Source organism: Propithecus coquereli, unplaced genomic scaffold (assembly GCF_000956105.1).
Source record: "Propithecus coquereli isolate 6110/MARCELLA unplaced genomic scaffold, Pcoq_1.0 Scaffold563, whole genome shotgun sequence".
NCBI lineage: Eukaryota > Metazoa > Chordata > Mammalia > Primates > Indriidae > Propithecus > Propithecus coquereli.
The window spans coordinates 1,252,882-1,274,754 of NW_012151541.1; the positions used below are offsets into that span (position 1 = coordinate 1,252,882).

Here is a 21,873-nt window from a genome sequence, read left to right on the forward strand (position 1 = left end):
TCACTTCTACTGAATCCTACATGTCTGTCCTGACCTTCCCATAGACCAGAGTTCTTTAAAGGTGGGTCTAATTCTGTTCTTGACCCTGGTCCTGCAATCAGTTCCCCGGAGCCGCCCTGCAGAGCCGTAGACCAGCAGCCTTGAGTCTGGGCTCGGCCAGTTGCTGTTGCTCTGTTTGCCAAGGCTGTGTCGTGAGACCAGGCCCTCAGAGACAGGGATGAGACAGGGATGGTTCTCATTCCACACACTGCATCTCCCATTGCCATGCCTGGGGGCGGCAGCTCAGAAATGTTAATATCTTAGTGGCTGCATTTGCATCTCTCAGACTTGGAAGTGGTTTGGAAAAAAGTGCCATTTTGAGACCACATACCCCAACTTTGGTTTAGAAAATCTAGTCAGTGAGCCAAGACCAAGATGGGATCTTACAATCCTAACCCGGGGTGAGCTTTTAGAGCCATCAAGTCCATTCTCTAAACAAAAGAAAGGTCCGTACTGGACATGTCTCAGAGGCTGGTCTCTGCTCCACTCCCAACACTCTCCATGGAGGGGCCCCAGCACACACCACACCTTGGTATGGTGTTTTGCTAGATCTTTCCTAAAGTCTAACCTGAATCCCTCCCCTTCTTCAGCAAAAGTCCATTTGATTTTGCTGCATTCTCTATGGATTTTGCTAGGCTAGCAGTCTGGGGACCTGGGTCACCTCTGCTTCTGTCTGATACGTCTCTGATACCGTGCTCTTAGACATTTGTCCTGTTTGGATGCCCAGTGCAGAGAGGAGCTTGGTTTCCTATAGAAGAGTGGCCGCCAAGACCAGCCAGAGAGTCTGAAGCACACAGTGGCCTTGGGGTGTCCGGGTGTACAGGGAGGGCTCCCGGGTGCCTGCTGCCAGATGAGCAGACCCATGGGAGGCGGGGCCAGGCAGGCTCTTACCGTCCATGTGATCTCCATGTTGTTCTTCCTGGTCCCCTCTCCCCTCACGTCACCAGGATTGGACTCAGGGGCTGAAACCCAAACAGACACAAAGTTCACGTCCAATTTGTGTTTCACCAGGGCACGGTAAGCAGCCCTTCTCCTCCCGCCCAATTGGTCCCTGCTCTGTTTCTTTCTCAGCTTCTACATACACTACGTCCCGCATGTAGCTGAACCCAGCCTGTCTTTTTCTCGTGTGCGTGATGTGCCTTTCTGGCTAAGGTTTGAACCCCCAGAGCAGGGCTAATTTCTTTTGAATTTTAATCCCTCACCAGACAGCATTTATCGTCAGGCTTCCACACCGTGGGTGGTCCATAAGCCAACTCAATGGGGATTATCCCCTTCGTGGATTATCCACTCAATATGTTTCATGCCAGACAGGTTTATCCCTGGCATTTAACATTTGGGGAGCATCTTCACACTCTCGGAACTAGTGTGATTTCAGAAATTAAACACTACCCAAGTGTGTTAGGAAAAGAAATCCAATGTAACACCGGATTATATATTTCTGCCGCACGTCTTCATTATAGCTCTCTCCTTTAAGCAGATAATCAAGAATTATTAACAATTTTAGTAATAACAAAGATGGCAGTTAACATTTACTGTGTACTTGCTATGTGCCAGGCATCGTGGTAAGTACCTGACATGAATTTTCAAGTTTTCACAACGGCTCCATGACGCAGGTGTTACTGCTATTCTCTGCTTTGTAGATGAGGAAGTTGGGCTTTGGGGAAGTTACTTAACCTGCCTAAGTTCACGTGTCTGGGAACTGGGGGAACCCGGTCTGAGTGCAGGTGCCCCGTTCCAGAGCCTTGTCTCGTAGCCCTCAAGTACTCACGTGCTCCGCTGGTTCGGTAGCGCTCGGACGGGAGGCTGGGGTGGCTGCTCCCAACCTCGTTGATAGCAATGACCCGGAACTGGTAGTTGACATATGGGGACAGCCGGAGGACGGCTGAGTTGACGCTGCCTGGGAACTTGGAATGGTCATGCCAGACCCCTGGTTGGAACTGATCCTCTTCAAACTGGACGACGTAGTCTGAGTGGGCAGGGAACACAGCTGTTTCAGGAGCTGAGTTAGCCGTGCTCTTCTTTAAAAGCACCTCCTCCCTGCCTCCCATTCGTCTCCCTCACAGAGCCAAAGGCACAGGGAGAAGTCATCCCGAGACACTGGAAGGGAAACCAAGGCCTCCGTGCATTCTGAGAATAGCCCAGGACACTCATCGAGTGATGCAGAGGTGGGACCAGAAACCAGCGTAGGCCTCCGGTTCAGGGATGTCACCATCCCTCTCTTCTGGCCGTGGAGGGCAGGGCCACTGAGCTGACCTGTGATGGGGCTGTTGTTAGCGTCCCCCGGGATCCAGGTCAGCCTCACGCTCCTCTCGGCCAGGTCGGTGAGCTCCAGGTCCCGGGGCCGGTCTGGCCGTCCTGGCAGCAGAGGGAGAAGACACCACGCAGGGCTCCTGAGTCAGAGCTGGCCCGGCCCTGTGCTGGCCCTTGCCCCGATGACAGGTCCCTAAGGGGCTTAGGTATTCACTACCAGCGGGATCCAACCCCAGCCTACCCTGAGGGGTGAGCACAGGGACCAGCCCCTTCCCTCGGGGAGCCAAGGGAGAACAAAGAGGAACCTCCAAATTCCAGCCCTCCCAAAAGGGTATCAAAGGGTGCAGAGCAAGAGAATGAAGTGGACTCTGAGGACCCAGAGGACCGACGGCGCGGCCGCCCAGCTCTGTGGGTCTTACAGTGCGAGCATTTGGAAATGTTTTCATCAGACCTGTGCTCGCTACATTTCGGAAGGTGATGAGGAGGTGTGGCATTTTGTCCCGTTTTCTCACGATAATTATCCTTTGCTCTGTGTGCCAAGCCTCTGAGGGGACCAGAGCCCAGGGAGGGGATTTGGAGAGCTGAACAGGGCAGACAGGTTCTGGGAAAGGGGCAACAAAGAGGACCAGGCCAGGGTGGAGAAGGAGACTTGGTCTAGAAGTTTCAGTGATGGACGGCAGGACAGAGGAGGCCCTGGTAGGCTTTCGAACAGGGGGGAGGGCAATGCCTCTTTGGGGCACTAATCTCACTGGGTTTGCTTTAGTGGGTGTAAATGCCATCCTGGCCTGGGATGAAGCCATCTCGGCACTGATGGGTGGGGTAGGTAAGATTTGTTCTCCCTGAGCTTGACTCCCTGAGTCGAGCTGTTCCCATCTTTCAGCTGGGTACTAGAAGGACCTGGAAGGGGAGTCCCACAAACCCATTCACGAGTGTGTGCGCCGTGTGCGTACAGATTGTAAGAGACACATCGTAGCAGACGTGGGAGGCTGCAGAATGACGGGCCTGCACATGATCTGAAGGGAGTGGGCTCTTCTGCCTGGCCCTTAAACACTTTGGGGAGAACAGGCCACCCCAAGGGAGTGGTGAGCGTGGCTGGGGGAAAGGGATGGGGTGGGACAGCTGAGGACTTTGGAGCTCAGTGTGTAACAGGAGCGGGAAGACCAGGGCAGGGCTGTGCCGTGGGCTTGGGGAGGTGGACATGACACGTGCGCCTGAAAGGAGGTGAACGTGGCAGGGAGTGGGGGTGTCGCCCAGAAGCCTACACACTGCAACACTCTCCTGAAGGGACCACCTCCTCCTAGACGCCTCCCCTGGGCAGCTGGGGAGGTGCTGGCGAGGGCCCGGGATTAGTACGAATTACCTTTGGGCAGGGCAGCCAAACCGTTAGTTGTAGTGGCCTGATCAGCTGCAAAAGTAAGACGGGTTATCCAGGTTAGCAGGTTAGCCAGGGTTAAAGGTGTTCTAGAAGGATGCAAATATGTAGCCGAGGCCTGAACAGCTGCCCCTGGGCCAAGGTGTTCCAGGCACGGCTTTGCTCTCCCTTCCATGGAGAACCCCCGCCCTTACAGAGGCCGTCTTGTGTTTCTTCCACGGCTGGCGCGGAACCTCTGTTTCCCTCCCATCCCAACACGGTGGGGCCCGCCATTTCCAGCAACTGTGCCTCTCCACTGCACCAATGCTAATGGCAGGAGGGCGCCCAGCAGGAGGATGGAAGTGACGAGGGGACAGCAGGGGGTCTGCTTCCCTGGAAGGGAGAGGCCTCCTCCCCCTTGGTTCGGGATAGCTTAGTGGTTACAGTCCAGTTTGGACGCAAGGACGGGAAGAGACAGCATCATCTTGTTCAGGGCACAGCACACTGTGAAATGCCACCAAACACCAGGAACAGGGTGGGAGGGGGAGGAAAGCTGGCGGAGGTCATTGGAAGCACAAACACAAAACTCAGTCTTGTTTTAATGATGGATTGTTTTAATCAACTTAGTGGTTCAGAGTTAGCTGTAAGAAAGGTAAAAATGATCACAACAAGCAACTCCTTTCCACTTTCTCTGCGTCACTCAGGCACCCTCCGGCTAAGACTCGGGGGAGTTAGTGACTCCACCTGGGCTGTAAGCTGTCCCCCCAGCTTGTTCTGAAAGTGGCAGGTCCCTAACCCTGAGGTCAAAAGGCAGGAGATCACCACGCCTGGCCGGCCCGCTGACCGCAGGCAGTGCCCTTGGGACTGTCCGGGGCCGCTGCTGCTCTGGCTGCTGGGGAGGCTGGGTGGGGTGTCAGTGCCAGGGTGAGCAGCGACAGTTACCTAGCACGGTGAGGTAGGCCTTGGCCAGGTCCTGGTCCAGCTCGGTGCTGGCGATGCACGTGTAACTGCCCTGGTCCCGCTCTGCCACGCCAAAGATGGTCAGGGAGTCGTCCTCTTTCTTCATCCTGCAAAGGTACCACGGAGGGCTTAGGAGGAGGGTGGGAGGGTGCTGGGCACTGCCCAGTGCTTTCACCCTAGAGGGGGAAGCTCGAGTCAGAAGGAAGAGGGAAGTGTCCCAGGCTGGGCTGGGAAGCTCGGCTCCTCCCCGGGGGATGTGAGGCTCCAGCTCGATGCTTCGACAGAGGCATCTTCACAGTCACCTGGAGCACTTCGGTCCTCGATGGAGGGGCAAAGAAAGTGGGCAAAGCTTAAGTGGCTCTGAACCGTGTTTGGTGCCTTCAGATTCCACCTTGTGTCTGCCTCTGTGCCTCTGTTGTGCTGTGCACCCCTCCCAAATTAGGGCACTGTTAGGCCCACCCCCCAAAATGCAGATCGGTATTCCTCTTCTTGCAGCTCACGTGTCTTCAACCCGGACTCATCTTCTCTGCACCCAGGCTTAGGCCGGCTCACCGCTGGGCTGCCTAGAACTGCCTCCCACAGCGGGAGGAGGGCACCGCAGAGCAGGATGGGCTGTAGCGCTGTCAGCACCAACTAAGCAAGTGCTGGAAGGCCTGTGCCCACCTGCAGGGTCCGCCCCCTGCAAATGTCAGGCGATGGCTAGAAACAGCTGGTCCTATGTCCAACTGCAGGGCCCTGTACAACCTAGGCCTCAGGGATGGAGGAGGTACAGCACAGAGTTTCAGGGACAGAGGCTCCAACTAGCGGTTCTCAACCAAGACTGCACATTAGAAACCCCCAGGGGGACTTTTAAACACTACCAATGTCCTATCCCAGTGATATCAGAATCTGGGGTGAGGGGAGGGGCAGGCGTGGGTCCGGGTGCAGTAAGGCCGGAGAATCACTATCATACGATGCGCACAGTTGGCTCGGGCCAGCCCTGTCCCCTCTGATGGAGGACAGGGGCACTGCAGGCAGGGCGGGCAGGTGGCGGCTGTGATGAGGCAGAGGAAGGAAAAGAGGAGAGGAGACGGGATGGGGCAGCAAGAAAAGAAGGAAGAGGGGAGAAGTGAGGACAGAGGGGGAGGGAGGAAGTGAAGAGAGACAGGGCTGGGGAAGAGAGAAGGGGAAGAGAACAGAGCGAAGGTGAGAGAGCAGGGAGCTCATGGCAGAGAGTGAGATGGATGCGGGGGAGGCGGGGGTCGCCTGAGTTGGAAGAGTCACCCGAGACATCCTCATAGCTCCTCGATGACATGCATGACACAGGTTCCCTGACTCTGGGCTCTTCAGTGTGTGTATTTCTCATTATGATTAAACACCATGGAGGAAGGGAAAAGAGCAAGGGAAAAGAAAATGTCCCTCAAACTAGCACCGGGAAGAGAGAGAAGGGAGGCACAGAAACCTGTTTCCAATGTAGAGCGGCTCGTCGTCCTTCAGCCAGGAGACGGTGAGTTTCAGGGACGGGTCATGCTTCACGCGACACTCCAGCTGCACCGTGGTGCCCCTCTTGGCAGTCTGGTCCTCAGGCATCCGGTAGATCCTGGTGGGGTCTGTGGAGAAGCCCAGGGAGCTTGTCACTGACCAGTTCTCTGCCCAGCTCCCCTGTACCCCCACGGACCCACACCGTGTGACACGCCTGACCAACCACAGGTGGCATAGATAGAACGCAGTTGTGCGAATGGAGGGGAGTTCCAGGCTGGGTAACCCCCAATAGCAAGTAATCCCCCAAATCCTCTCTGTCTGGCTTGGGAACATGCGGTGTAATTTCTGCGGTGGTAGTGGGGAGTTGGCGTGGGTTTCCCTTCCTAATTCCCTTTGGACCAGGCTGATAACAAACGGACTTGGTGTTCCCAGCACCTGCGTCAGCAAGAAGGACACACAGACACACTAAGGAGCCCACCCAGGATGAAACATCAGGTGTGGTGCATTTTCAAAGTGATGCCACACGTGGGTAACTGCAAGCAGGGCTTCCTCACCACAGTCCGAACTCCCGCCCGTGAACCTCTCCTTTACCTTTGACCTCCAGGCGGACTTGGTTTTCAGCTTTGCCCAGAATGTTGGTGGCGACGCAGGTGTAGATGCCTTGGTCCTCTTTGCGGATCATCTTAATTTCCAGACTGCCATTCTCATAAACATGGTAGTTGCCACCATCCAGGTTGCTTCCTTGCCCATTCTTAAACCTCACAACAGAGCAGCAGGACACACAGCATACTGAGAAGGGACCGGCCGGAGGGCGTGGGGCAGCAACCAATTGAGAGGGACCGTGGGGGGCAGTGGAAGGAGCCCCAAGTTCGGAGTCTGGAGCCCTGAGCCTTGTAGGACCTGCCTCCAACCACTAGGTGGCCCTGGCAAGTCTCTGCCCCTCTCTGGGCCTTGGTTTCCCTTTCTGGACAATAAGGGGGTTGACCCAGATGACCTGCCAGTTCCTCCCAGCTTCAACCCTTTGAGGTTCCCAGGTCTTGCTGAACAGCTATCATGGGCCAGATGGGAGCGAGAATGTGAGACAGATGACCCCTGCTGGGGAAAGTCTGGTCTCCTGGAACTTACCATCGGAGTGTGGGGATGGGAGACCCAAAGAACGGGCAGTCCAGCCGTGTCCGGTTGTAAAGGATCACCCTAATGAGCTGGTTCCGGGGCGACAGCATCCGAGGCGGCACATCTGAAATTCCCAGAGAACCGATCTTGGGTGTGGAGTCCAATCCTTCCATTTCTTCCCCCTTGGTCTTGCCTTCGCTACATGCTTTCTCCTTACAGTAGCTCCCCACGCACCAAGACACCTCTCCTACCAACCTCCCCACCTTCAAGAAGCCTCTAGGAATTAGGTGAGGAGGGGTAAGTTTGTCCATCTGTCCTCAACCTACCCTGCATCCCATCCAGCTTCGGCAAAGGCTTTCCCCAAACTACAGGACCAGCAGGTTCCGAAGCTGTCCCTACACAGCCCTAAGACATCTCCTAGCTCCCCTCCCACCACCCTCTCCCTGCTCAGGGGGTGCAGCACACATACTCAGAACCATTTCCCACCCTGGGATCCAACTGAGAAGCCGGGGAAAGTCACCATGGGTGTGCCAAGGACATGAGACAGACCCACTCTCGCTCACCAGGGGAGAGGGGGATGAAGACTGACTCTCTGGTGGAATTGAGTTTGTCTGCTCACCCGGCTCTGTGCATTTTAAGTGCTGCACACTTCCTACAAAGCCCACCTTCAGTCTCCACACCTCCCCATCCCCACATCCTCTTACCTCGCCCAGCCTGGCCAATCTCTGGAGAAGAAATTGTGCCCCATGACATAGCCAAGCCCCAGGGCGACTCTACGGCAGGAGAGCAGAGGGCGGTGAGAGGCGCACTCACCCAGCACGCTGACGAAGGCGTTGGCCAGCAGGTAGCCGTGCTCGTTGGAGGTGTTGCACTGGTACACGGCCCTGCTGCTGATCTGGGTGTCCCGGAAGATGATGGTGTCGCCAGCCACCTCGCGGTTTGGGTTGGGTGGTGCCGCTACAGATAAGAAAGAGACACTCCTTGTGTCAGGGTGAGGGGCACATGGGGCTTGGGCCAGGGCTCCCGAGGACGACAGGGGTGCCGTGCAGGGCACTGGGTGGGCCCCGGACGACCCGGCTTCTGGCCTCATCACTGCCAACCTTGACCCTTCCACTGACCTGCTGGAGTTTATCTCTAGTTTAGTCTAGGATGTTGGGAATACGAGTTCCTGGTCGACCTACCGAACAGCTGGGCAGGTGTGGCTGAGAGTGTAAGCTCTGGAAACAGAAAGGGGTTTGAATTCTAACCACATCACCTACAGCCCCACTCAATCCCCTCTGGCTCAGTTTCCTTGTCTGCAGAATGGGAAGAACATATCGCTTCATGGTGTCATCGTGATGATACCTGAGATTTTACACACGTATAAACTGATTAGCAGAAGGCCTAGCATGTACTGATTATTGTCATCATTATCCAGTACATGTGTACGTAAATATGTTTTGAAAAGGATAAGACAATATACAGACAGACAGGGCCTACCACTTCCCATCCTCTGAGCAGAGCATTCTCCAAACATTCACAAAGGTAAACGCTCAGGCTGACGTCTGCTGGAAACTGAAAGAGCCCTTCTATTTGCCCAAACTCCCCAGTCTTCCCAGAATATGTATCCTAAGCTGAGAGAGGACATCCCCTCCGTGGCTCTCCCAGTCTTGCTGGCTTGGGAGGCAGAGAGCAGAGGCTGGGGAGTGGCTGGTGGGGTCTGGCTCTGTCAACACCTCACTCCGGGATCTGCGGCAAACCAATAAATCTTTCTGGGCCTCATTTCTTTCATCCGAAAAATAGAGAAGAATCATTCCCATCTTTCCCCTACTCTAAGGAAGGCTGAGAAAAGAGAATGATAATGAGCTATTAAACTAAAGAATTCCTAGAGATGTAAAGAACTGCCACTTTTCTCATCTTTAACCGCTAGGTGATTTCCTCCATAAGATTTCTGGACTAGGAAGCAGGTGATTGGCCTCGCAGAGTCCACGAACTCACTCAGCACCACTCAGACCTACAAGGGAAGTCGGCAGAGGAGGATGGAGGAGTCCGGCCTGCGGGCGCCACTCCACAGACAGCGAGTCTGCTCCCGGAACTGGGGCGTCAGCCCGGGGTAAACGAAGACGAGGGCAGCATCCTTATCATCCGTCCCCGGTCCCCACTCAGCAACAAGGCAGCGGGGCAGGCAATGCCAGCAACCTGAACATCTCCTTGCCTGGCAGTTCCCAGGGAACCAACACTCCGCCTAGTCGTTCCCCTCACATGTTCCCTGGGGAGAGTGACAGGTGACCTTTCCAGGGCCAAGGCTCAGCTGCAAATCCTGGGCTGCATTTACTTAATGGCGCTGTGAAGTTTAGCACCACTGCCTGCCTTATTCCCAGAGTGCTGCTGGGACAGAGAGAAGCGCAGCAGGCAGGCAGTGTCCGTATCTCCGCTTGTAGCTGGGGGAGTAATACTTAGTGGGGACAACTAGGTTCCGTACTAGCTGGTAGGGGGCGTTGCAGACTCACAGCAACCCGCAGCTTCACCACTCACTGGCCTTCTGATCTTGGGCAATTCACTGCACCAACCAGAGCCTTGTTTCCCTGCCTTTCATGTTCAAGATTAAAGCGATAGCGGGGGGTAGCCCCTAGCACAGTGCCTGGCACACAATAAATGTCTAAAAAGCTAAGTTCTCACCCTCTCCTCTACCTGTCTGCCCTGCCTCTCCACCTGCTTCTGCCAGCCACTGCTCTTGAGTTAGATTCTGACTTCTCTCCATCTCTTTTTTGTCCCATTTGGTTGATACCACTGTTTACATTTCCTCTGACCCCTTAGAGAAAGTAATGACAGGACATTTAAAAAAGTAAATGCAACTGGAGGGAATATGACGTGAAAACTTGACCAAGACCACTGCTGGAAGGGGCCTAGGAGTTACCCCCTCCATCCATCTGGGCCAGACGAAATTTCCCCAAAGTCTATGCATAGTCAATAAACCACACCGGTGCATCTGTTCTCATGGGGAAGTTCTTCCTCGTAGCCAACCATGATCTTTCCCTATCATTATCACATAACTCTGCTTCTTCCTTTGCCCTCAGCAGAGAGCAGGACTTGGGTAACCAAGAACAATGGGTTACTGAGCTCTGCTCTGCCTTCCAGGCCCCAGCCATCACTCCGAGCTCAAACCCTCAGAGATGCAGCCACAGTCCCCAGACCCTGAACTGGGTTCTGTAACTGTTAAGGGGCAGAAAGCAGAGACTTAAGAAAACCCCAAGAGAGCAGAACTCCCCTAACCACAGGAACATGACCACAGGCTGGCTCCAGGCCCCCTGGCCCCATGCTCTCGCACAAGGCTGAGCTAGGTTCCTGCCTCCTGAGACATCCAAAGCTGCTGAGAAGCAGCTGCCGACGGGCTACTCCTTTCCTTCACTTCTGATGCGACCAGCACTGGCCCCAGTGACAGGATCTCGAGCCTCCAACAGGAGACGGAGGAGAGTCAGGTGGGACAACGGCTTGTTACTTACATTGCAAAGGTTCCCCATTCACCAACCACTGGACGGTGGGTTTGGGGTTCCCGTTGGCTCGACACACCAGTCTCCCATCCTCACCAGGAGCTAGGATGAGGTTCTTGGGTTCGTCCAGCCAGTAGGGAGCAGCTGGAAGACAAGGACAGGCACGGGCAGGGGAGTTAGACAGCGTGGGGTGGGCAGAAGGAACCAGACAGGCTCCCTGTGGGATGGCAAGAGCCCCTGAGTCTCAGCACCAGGCCCTCACCACCTGCCTCACGGCCCATCCTCCTGCGAGGGCTCGGTCCAGCCTGCATCGGGCTGGTTGGCTGCACAGATGCCGACCTATTTCGAGTCTACAGAACAATAGTTCTAAACTGGGGCCGCTCATTAGAATCCCCTGAAGAGCTGTTAAAAAACAGGGATGTGAGGGCCTGGATGAGGCCAACTAAACCAGAATTCAGGGCGGCTGCGTGGCTGATGCTTTCAGAGGCAACAGGTGTTTCCGACGTGCGCCCAGGGGCTCCACTGCCAGCGAAGGTGGTAAGGCAGGCACTGGGCTGGTCCCTCTGGATTTCCGTTGTTATAAGATCAGACCACTTAGGAAAGGCCTCACATCCATTCTTTTAGGCACTGGACTTTTTTTTTTTTTTTTTTTTTGAGACAGAGGCTCACTGTGTTGCCCGGGCTAGAGTGCCGTGGCGTCATCCTAGCTCACAGCAACCTCAAACTTCTGAGCTCAAGCGATCCTACTGCCTCAGCCTCCTGAGTAGCTGGGACTACAGGCATGCGCCACCATGCCCAGCTAATTTTTTCTATATATTTTTAGTTGTCCGATTAATTTCTTTCTAATTTTAGTAGAGACGGGGGTCTCGCTCTTACTCAGGCTGGTTTCGAACTCCTGAGCTCAAACAATCCGTCCGCCTCGGCCTCCCAGAGAGCTAGGATTACAGGCGTGAGCCACCGCGCCCGGCCTAGGCACTGGACTTTGATTAGAGCAGTTCTTAGCTGGCCACCCTTCTCGGTTGTTTGGATAATTTTGTGAATACGTGGAAATGTGGATTTTACTGAGAATCTGATCTTTCTGATATCCCCCCAAAGGCTAAGAACACCCCAGTTTGTGTGCGGTGCTGAAACCAAGGTCACGAGATCAATCAGCCATGTGCTAAGAAAGTTCCTGTACTCTACTCTTAGATTTCATCATCCCAATCATCTGTGCAGCCCCAGGCTGAGAAGTGACTGGCGTAGCCCACCACACATGGCTGGGACCTGTAAAGACAGGTGCTCTATTACCTGCAATAGCTCACATGGGCCACCCCTGCTTTTGGGGAAGGGAAGTGATTTAAAAAAATAATTTTGGTCATGATGACTCCCCATATTTAAAAAGAAGCACAGCACCATGCACAAGTACACAGACAGCACAGGGCTAAGACAAAACACCACGAACGGGAATGCAAAACGAAAGAAAGAAAAGGGACCACGGGAGGAAATTCACCTGCTGAGGGAGCCCTGGCACCAAGGGAGTTGAATGATGGTCAGGGTGGGTCTCCCTCCCTTCCCCCCCACCCCCAGGCATGTGCGTGCACACGCACTCTCACCTCCAAGATGGCACCACCCGTGGCAGGTCACCGTTGCCACCAACCTGTGCTTTGGAAGCTGACCCCATTCACTCTGCCCCCAACCACCCTCGGAGGGAAGGGTGGGCATGGTGTTTAGGGTCGGCAAAATAATCATAATGAGAAATACACACAACGTACCCTTTACTCTCACCGAGATCGTGTGCCGGATGCTGCCCATCTTGTTGGAGGCCAGGCAGAAATACTCCCCAGAGTCTTCCTCGGAGACGTTGGTGATACGCAGGGCCTTGTTGAAGTTCTCAAACTTGGCCTTGTCAGATGGGAGGTCCCCACCTTTCTTGTACCATGCGATGTCTGGTGTTGGGCTAGCAGGAAACAAAGGATTCCTCACGAAATGTGGCCCTTCTCTTCTTCTGCAGAGCCTGGGACACCCGGGCGTGCTAGAAGTGTTCTTGGGCCCAGGAGGATGCCTGCCCTCGAAGAGCTGATCTTTCCCAGGAGACGATCAGCCAGAGAGCCTGGGGACTTGGCGAAGCCCCGTGAGATTCTAGCACACGCACAGGTTGCCTGACCACCTCCCTTCTCATTGTCCAGAACAGAGATGGCCAGGATGGGGTGGAGATGACTACAATTTGCTAAGTCCTGCTCACTAGGGGCCATTTGCTTTTCTTTTTGCTGTACTAATGACACACCCCTCAATGTGGTGAGAGCGGAGCAGGGAGGGCGGCTGGAAGGGGCGGGGCAAACTGTACGTACACCCCAGAGGCGATGCACTCCAGCAGGAGGTCCATGCCACGAAGCACCATCTGACTGCTCGCCGTGCCCTGGGGATACATGAAGCTGGGTGTTCTTTCTGCAACTCCTCGGGCTGAAACAGGACAGAACAAACTCCCGTGAGCCTCCTTCCAGAGGGCTGACCCAGCTAGGCCAACGCTGTCAGGCTAGAGAGAAATGCCATCACGCCTCCTGCCAGACCCCCCCAGCCGAAGCCACCCCCAAGGACCTGGGCATCATTAAGTGAAGTGTGTTAGGAAGCTTGGGGCTCCTCAGCCCCTCCAGCGCGTGAGTGTGAGTGGCTCTAGGTTCCGAGAGATCTGCCAAGAGGAGCCCAGCTTCCCCCAGAGCTCAGGAAGCCGCCCCTTCCCTGGAACAGGGGAGGGGTTGTCTGAGCAGTGAGAGGTCTAGTCCCCGAGCAGTTTGTGCTGGGATCCCAGAGGCCCCCGCAGCGGCCCCTGCAGCGGCCCCCAGGGCAGGCCATCTCAGCAGCAGTCCTTCTCCCCCAGGCAGGGACGTGGAAGTCAGGGAGGGCGTGTGTTGGGGCCACGGGACAGAAAACCTGCTCTTTGGGACCCTGAAGACAAGCAGCTGGGATGGAGCCACAAAGCCCCGCATAGTCAAAGACGCAGGGAGAGTTATTAATGGTTTAGCAACGACATGGAGAGAATTAATGAGCAGAGATGACAGGAAATCACTCTGGGGCCAAGGCCGTTCTGCCTCCTCACTAATGACTTTGGAAGGGGCTGGGGAGGAGGGTGGTAACTGCGTGTGAGGTATGGGGGAGCGGGGAGAGGAGGGGTCTGCCAAGTTGGAGGAGGGGATTTACAATTCAGCTAGGCTGGAGCAGCCACGGGTCTGAAATCAATGAAATCCGCACAGGTTAAAGGCCATGCGGCTCGGAGAGATTGGCATTTTCAGGATGGCTGTTTCCCTGTGGAAAGGGTCATGCAGTCTGGGTCCACCCAGAGCAGAGGGGACCCCACCTAACCTGAGCCTCACCTCTCCCCCAGAGCTCTTTGTACAGCTCTACGGAAACGGGTAAGGTGGAAGGGAAAGATCTTCCACCCAGGAACCTCAGGGCGAAAGGGAAGCCGGAGGAGGACCCCCTGCTCAAAGGGGTGTGACTGGACACAAGAAGGGTTGAAAACAAAAATACAAGCTGAGCCTCCTCGTGGGTTTAATGAGCCTCAGACTCAGCTGGACAGTGAGAGGTGGAGGGACGGCAGAGCTGCCAGGAGCTGGGAGCCCTCAGAGATGCCTGGGCTGGGGACAAAGGCACTTATCCTGGGGTCTAATTGGTGCTGGCAGAGTGAGGACAGAGTCGTGGGGGACTCTGTCCCTGCGTAATTGGTGTTTCCTGAAAGGGCTTGCTGGGTTCACTGGGGCCTGGCTGGACCATCAGGGCTCTTGTTGTATGGGGACTCTGTTTCTCCCCACTGGCCAGTGGCAAAGCGCATGTCATAGAGTTTGCATCTATTTTATCTTTTCGTCCGGGGAAGAAAGGATGAATCGCATACAGAGGCAATCAGGGTGCTGGCACGATACACGGCACATAGCGAGTATTTATTAAATGTGTGTGGGATGCATGGATTAAAAGGGGAGAAGAAAAATAAAGGCAGCCATTTACCCCACGTGTTATTTCTCGCGCTGTAGAGGTCCTCATCTGTCCCACCAGCACACACATACACCACAGTGGCTACTGAAGGGGTTAATCCATTATGTGGTTAATTGGTTACCATCTGTATCTACAGCTCTTGCAGCATCCAACTCCCAGCACCTAGGAAGCCGGACACCACCAGCAGCTTCCTCCCACCCACTGTCAGAGCATCACCAAAACAGTCAGGATGGCACAAGGTCAAGGGTGCTATGAGGAAAAGGCGATTCTAGGGCAGGAGGCTTTGGTGTCAGGCTGGTGAAGCTGTCAAGAGCTGGGAACCCTGTGATTGTATGGAAGAGGTCCCAGCTCTGTCGTCCTACTCCCTCCACGCAGGGACAAAATCTGCAGATAGCAATCTGTGACCCTGTGGACATTTAATTCACACCCTAGCATGCAACACCACCAGCGCACAGGACCAGCAAAGCGATAAGGATGGGAGGGAGGAAAAAGTCAGCACGGAGTCCCGCCGCGGGAGCCCTGACACACTGCGGCTGTGACTATGAAAAGGTCACAGCAACACGGCATCTGTAGGACGTGGGCTGGCAACCGCGGAGAGAAGGAGAAGCTACTGGGAGACAAGCCAAAGTTTGTTCCCTAAAACAAAAAGGTAAAAGCTCAAACTGAAAGTCAGAGGTAACCATCAGGCCCACCATCGGGCGAGCATTTACGATGCACCGAGCGCTGTGCTAGCAGCTCTAGCTACACCATCGTCACGTCGAATCCTCACAGCAAACCTGGGGGGTGGTTTATCCCCATTTTCAGCAGAGGAAACTGAGGCTCAGTGAAGTCAACAGACTTGCCCAAGGTCACCAGCTAGGTCTGTTTTGGATTCTGGACCATTTCATATCAAAAACTTTTACTCCACGCTCATCCTACCTGCCCCCACTTCTGGCTGTCAGCTTCGGGAATCTCTCTCTTATTCAAACCAAAGAAAATCCAAGGGCAAAGGAGGTGAAGGAGAAAGATATTTTTGTCTGAGTGAGCTGTGCTGGTGAAACCATTCCACTGTGTTTTGTTATTCTCACTGTCTCAGCAAAGATTCCATCTCTCCTCAGCGGCCATTAAATAAACTCAGACCCCAGCTGCAGAAAAAGAAGCTGGAGAGGGAATTAAGAGCCTCCAAAGGCATCTCGACTGGATTGCTAGAGGCATGGGAAGCGTAAAGAGTTGGGGGTCACATGCTGTTCTCAAGGAACGAGAAGGCTGGCCCCGAAGGGGAGGTTTGACCAAAGGCGGTCAGTTGCAGCAGGAGGAATTTATATGAGGATTTGGGAGGGGTAATCCAGCTGTGGCTTTGGGAGCCACTGTTCACAAGGGAGGGTGCCTAATTTCCTTCCCTGGAGAAGGGATACAGGAAGACTCTCTGAGACAAAGGTGATTCCTATATGAAATTCTAAATGGTGGAAGATGACCATCTCTTTTTGGATGTCATAGGACACCTTCCTTGACCATGGAGGCAGGATCCCTGGAGAGCCTGTCCACCCTGATGATGTTTCTCTCTCTGATCTTCAGGGTGGGTCTGACCTAATGCCTGATCAAACTCAGAATCCAGATGCTGAAGCTCACGTCCGCGTGGACCCAGGAAGAGCTTCCCACGTGGGCGCATCCGACTTCTTGCCCAAGGATGGCCAGTCCTCTCCTGCTCTCGTAAGCTGTGGCCCAGAGTGGACTCGTGGGTTCCCAGGGGAATATGGTCAGCTAGGGGACATCAGGAGATGACACTGACTCGGCCATACTGGCTTTAAAGGTCCAATAAAAAATGTCTCTTGAGAATCTCCTGCTGGAGGATAGGTCAAGGTAGCTGACGACCCCGGTTGCCCCCCTCTGTCAAATGCGGCATGTCAGCGGACGAGAGTTTAATGGGTCAGATATATCAGACGACCTTTGCCAAAAACAGTCTTTAGGGACAGCTGAGCCCTACGGCCAGACCACTTTGCTGCTTTTGATTCTCGGAATCGAGAACCAGAGACTCATGGGGCTGGATCCTTGGCATCTCGTCGACCTCTCTGGCTCTAGGAACGGCTGACCAAACCACCCTAGAAGATGAGAAAAACTCTCTGTCTAGTAGCATTTGATACCTTTCCCTGCCGGGAAATTTCTTCTGTGAGTCTAACCAAAATCCCCTGTGCAATAGTTGGAGTTTTTTTTTTCTTATCCAGTTCTCAACATAGCTGAGGATCTGAACAGCTTTTGTTTCTCTAGTCTGCCTTAAAATTTCTCCCTCCAGAGCACTTTCTTCCTATAATCGGGCCTACCTTCCTTCCCTTGGCTTCTCTTCAAGTTCGCCGTGTCCCTCTTCATTTCAGAAGCTCATGCAAACTATCCATGGTACAGTCACAGTAAACCATCCCTTTTCAAACCAATAACGAGTAACATCTATGAAGCATTGGTACTGTGTCCAACACCATACTGGGAACCATATCCTGTTTCATCTTCGCAATAATCCGACGAGGCAGGTAATAAACCCATTTGGCAGATGAGAAAATTAAAGTTCTGAGACACCAAATGACTTGCCCAACATCACTCAATGGTATGTCCTGCACCCTGGATTTAATTCAAGGCAGTCGACCTTAGAGAGCACACTCGTGACTGCCTGGTCTCCTTGCCTGGGTGAGTCCTAAGTGACAGGTCACACTGTCAGACCAGCCTCTCATCCATTTAGCAGGTTGCAGGGCATCCAGCGTATGTTCCGAGGACACCAACCCACTCTAGAAACCACCAGAACAAAATACAAGTATGGGGTGGTCCTACTGCTACAAAAGGGACGTGTCTATTTCAAAGCCAAACAGAGAGAAGCAGTGGACACTTTTCATCAACGGCGTCTCTCTGTCCAGGTCCCTGCATTCAGGAGGGAAGTCGTCCTCCTTCCTTCCTTTTTACTATTTCTTGCCTCACTTTGGCTTTTATATTCTTTCCAGTAGCTTCAGGCTAGGGTCAGCCCTGTTCCACCCTGGACTGAAGACAAGGGGTCCCCGTGTGAGCTCCTGTAAGCTTTGCTTGGTGGCATATCCCTGGGTGGTTCTCATAACTCCCACCTATTCTCTTGTAATAATATCCACCACAGGTCACAAACTGGTTTAAGTGGCTAGAATCATTCAGACTCACTCCACTGATAAAACAACCGTGTGTGCACGCTCCCCTGTGTCGTTTATTTTACATGAAGTGAGGCGCTTGGACCAGAAGGGACCTTCTGGCTCGGATACACTCCGGCTTTCAGAAAACTTCCTACCATAGGTTACCTGGAATCCAATTTAGAAAAAGGCACTTTCTACGCCAGTGCTCTGGGGCTTTTGACACAATCGTGGTTGGCCCATTATCTTGAAAACAAACCATGCCCAGAATCCAACAAAAGTCCCCTGCTTCCTCGGGCAGTAAATCTCTTTGGCAGTATCTCAGTGTGGTCCTAGCTGCTTGGAGCCAAGTTAGCGCTTTTGCCTCTCTCCCTGGCTCTTGCTCCCTCATCCCATCCCCCAGTCACCGATCATCGTTTATATTACACGTCACAGTACAGATGCTTCTTCTCTACTTGAGCCCACAATGACGCCCTTGGGGACCTGCAGCCTCAGCTTCCAAGGCATAACTAATGATGGGGCCAGCTGCCTCGCCAAAGCCAGCACATGATGACTCCTCTGGCTGCTCAAGGAAAATAAGACATTCTTGAGCCATGGTGACAGGTCACCCAGGTGTGGAAACAGCCAATTACCCTATTAATCAGACCGAGCAGCCAGTTGTGTGATGAGTTACGAATATGCCTCATTGTAACTGTTCCACAACTGGCAAGCGGGGCCTGGTGGGCACTGGGTCTGCATGCACTGCCAGAGGAGAGAGGAGGCACAGGAGAGAGTCCGCCTTCATTTATGCTTACCTTCAAAGACAACTCAGGGCTGGACTCATACCCCTATTTCCAAAATGAATTTATTTTATTTTATTTTCTTAGAGACAGGGTCTCACTTTATAGTCCAGGCTGCAGTGCAGTGGTATAATCATAGCTCCTTGTAACCTCAAACTCCTGGGCTCAAGCGATCCTCCTGCCTCAGCCTCCCGAGTACCTGGGACTACAGGCATGAGCCACCATGCCCAGCTAGCTTTTAAATTTTTTCTAGAGATGAGGTCTTGCTATGTTGCCCAGGCTGGTCTCGAGCTCCTGGCCTCAAGCAATCCTCCCTCCTCAGCCTCTCAAAGTGCTGGGATTACAGGTGTGAGCCACCATGCCTGGCCCCCAACATGGGTTTTAAAGAGACATGAGACATCGCTGTGAAATGCGATACTTAGGTACTCCCAGTAACTAAGGCTAGATTACAAAGCAGACAGTTCATATCCAGACACTTAAGAGTTAACTAAACACACACTAAAAATCTTTCTGTGTTTCCTTTTCCCATAGCAACCAGACTTCCTGTTTCCTCTTCACTGTGGGAACTCAGCTATTCTCCATCCATCTACCACTAGTTCCTAAGCGTCTACTTTTCAGTAAAAGCTTCTACTTTTCGAGAAGCTCTTTTGAAGTCCTACCCTGTTTAGAGAACTTGTGGACAATCCAATACCTTGAGGCATGCACGTTAGAGGAGACCATACCACCAAGGAGACCCCTCCAGCCTCCACACTTTGGGCAGCCTTGTGGAGGTGTCAGCGTGGCACCCTGGGCAGGCCAGCTGTCAGACCTGCCACCCAGCGAGAGTTAATGACACGGTGTCAGTCGGGTTAGGCCAACTGGGGTTAGGACAGGCAGGTTACTCCGAAGGTTACCGCCGCAACTCACCACTGTACATGTCAGGGTGGTTTCTTAAGGACGAGTCATTATAGGGGTTGTCTGCAATAAACAAAAGAGGGTGAGCGAACAGGAGGCCATGGAGAAGTCACAGAGGCATAAACGGGGAGAGAAAAAACAAAAATGCAAAGCCACGAAAACAACCGAGGAGCGCACCAGTGGTCTCTTGCAAAGGAAAGACATGGCATTTTTGGAAAGGAAATATGCTTGGTGAAGAACAAGCAACACAAAGCCCACGAAAGGGAAGAAAAAGGTTAAATCCTGCAAAAGAAGGCAATAATAAAATAAGTTTCTTGGAAAATTAAAGAAATTAGGCTTGAACTTTAATTGCTTGGTCCCACTACTATATTTTCAAACAAATGAGGTAAGGATTAGTGGTATCCCGTAGCCGTCTTTTGAACAACTCCTTCTCATCAGAGTCCTCAGTTTCCAGGACTCTGGGTCAGGCCAGCTCTTGGGACAGCTAAAGAGAAAGGAGTGTTAGTGAGCCCTGGGGAACAGCAAAGTCCTACCTGGGCAGAAGCTAAGCTGCGAGGGGCAGGAGGTATAATGGAAGGAAAAGCCAGTCGTCAACAAAGAGAGTAGGACGGAGGGGCCCTTGGCAGCGCCCAGCAACAAGCACCCCTCTAGTCTGACCAGGTGGGCGCCTCTATGACTTCTCTGAGATGTCCCTGTTGGCAGTAAGGCCTCCTTGTGCAGGAGGCTGGGAGTGGTCCAGCGAGGTGGGGAGAGCTCGGCTGAACTTCAGGTTTTAGGATTCAGAAAGGGAGCTTGGGACAGGAGAAAGAAAGTACGAACTGTGAGTTCTACACTTTGGGCCAGGAAAGGCCTGCTCGCTGTGCTGGGGAGTCAAAGCTCTCTAGACTATATGGGGATGAAGACATTCTGGCTTTAGGAGCGAGCTCCGTGGCTTCGGTGCCAATGTTAGGTAATTAAAACCCTTGGGCATTGCATCCTTAGTGAGAGAGACATTCTGGAATAGGACACATAATCATGTCAACGTCCTTCAGTAGCTTTTCGGTCTCTACCACGGCCCTTCCAGCTAGTGGGTTCAAGTTTTGACAGTACCAACAGGGGGTGGGTGGGGGTGCTCTTGACTGGAAGCCAAGCAGACAGTCCCAGAAGCCCAGAACATGGCCCGACTGCGTGAGGGAGGAGAGGTGCTTTGCCAAAACATTTGCATATTTGAAGACAGAGCCATTCCCGGCACAACTAATTAATTGCAAGAGAGTATGTGGGTTCTTTTCTGGGACTGGCATTGCATTGCATCCCAAATCCGCTTCACGCCTGGTAGGAAGATTTTCCTTATTCAGACCTGTCTTTTAAGAGGGGGTTTATCATGAAAGACCTAGCCTGTTTGGGAGTCTGCTTGGCTCCACCTGGAGCTAAAGGTGGGAACGGATCCACCACGGAGTGAAGAAGCAGGGTGGCCCAGGAGGAAGTGCAGCTAGGCCTGGGAGGCAACATTCTGTTCCTCTCCTGGGGATAGATGGTGGCACGCACAGACGACAGGGCCCTTCGTTCATGCTCCCGTGCCACCAAGGTGAATGCAACCCGTTTCTTCCCAGCAAAGCAACCCGTGCTCAGAACCAACCTCACTGTAGGCTCTGGAGCACATATGAGAAATTCAGGGAGACTTTGTGACTCCTCTAAGAATGTCGCTCAGACACCAGAAGGAAGCAGGGGTAGCGCTCCACTGTCTCCCTCAGGGAGAACCCTCCTCTCCCACCACAGCTGCCTCTTGGCAGGAGGCACCAGGAAGGACCTGGTACCTATGGGCAAAATGGGACAGGTACGTCTTTGCAAGTCTGACTCCACTGTTTATCTTTGACTGCACCCCAAACGGATTTTAAAAATAATTCCAGATTACCCAGTATTTTGTACTATATACCTTTATCCCCTTCCTTTAATGCAGGTAATAAAAAATTGGGCGTGATGAGATCTATTTCCTCCCCAATGGGCAAACTGTGGCAGGAGCCCCTGGAGAGAACAGGGCTTTTGAAGCTGTCCCAGCTTGGCCGCTTTGCCTCCTGCCGCCAGGCCTGGTTCTGAAGGTTCAAGAGAAAGCATGTCCTTTCCAGACAGCAAAGCAGACAGAGCACAACTGTGCTATTTTAAGCAACTGTGCCCAATTCTGGGCTGGATCAGATGCCCAGAACTTGCTCCCAGCCAAAGCTGCCCCTGGGAGAACTTCAGGAAGCTGACAGGGGTCTGTTTCAATCACCTAGAAGATTTCTCGGCATTTGGAGGAAAGTTTTCAATAGAACCGGGGACCCAGAAATGAAGCAGAAACAAATGTCCCCTACATCCTCTGCTCAGGGAAAGAGCATTTCTGGAAAATCCAGCTCCTAAAGGTTGTTTAAATCTCCAACTGCTTAATTCTACAGAGGAAGAGCCTTCACCACCTCGATCTCCTGGCCTCTGCTCCACCCCAGTGACGGCCTCTGCCCAGGACGGCA

At 53.3% G+C, this 21,873-nt stretch overlaps 1 protein-coding gene across 4 annotated transcripts in view; it reads right to left on the reverse strand.

Annotated features, from left to right (window-relative positions):
• The window catches only part of NFASC (neurofascin), a 163,700-nt gene that overhangs the window by 35,446 nt on the left and 106,381 nt on the right, over positions 1-21,873 (reverse strand). For 2 of the 4 annotated variants that reach the window (XM_012657834.1, XM_012657832.1), the window contains 12 exons: positions 12,972-13,083; positions 12,396-12,580; positions 10,657-10,788; positions 7,988-8,131; positions 7,187-7,298; positions 6,653-6,819; positions 6,042-6,189; positions 4,583-4,707; positions 3,650-3,694; positions 2,293-2,394; positions 1,808-2,005; positions 931-1,001 (listed from right to left, as the gene is read on the reverse strand). In XM_012657834.1, the coding sequence (XP_012513288.1) occupies positions 931-1,001; positions 1,808-2,005; positions 2,293-2,394; positions 3,650-3,694; positions 4,583-4,707; positions 6,042-6,189; positions 6,653-6,819; positions 7,187-7,298; positions 7,988-8,131; positions 10,657-10,788; positions 12,396-12,580; positions 12,972-13,083 (1,541 nt within the window). Of the gene's footprint in view, positions 1-930; positions 1,002-1,807; positions 2,006-2,292; positions 2,395-3,649; positions 3,695-4,237; positions 4,708-6,041; positions 6,190-6,652; positions 6,820-7,186; positions 7,299-7,987; positions 8,132-10,656; positions 10,789-12,395; positions 12,581-12,971; positions 13,084-21,873 lie in introns of those variants that run through there. The other 2 variants (XM_012657836.1, XM_012657835.1) reach the window with 1 other exon arrangement.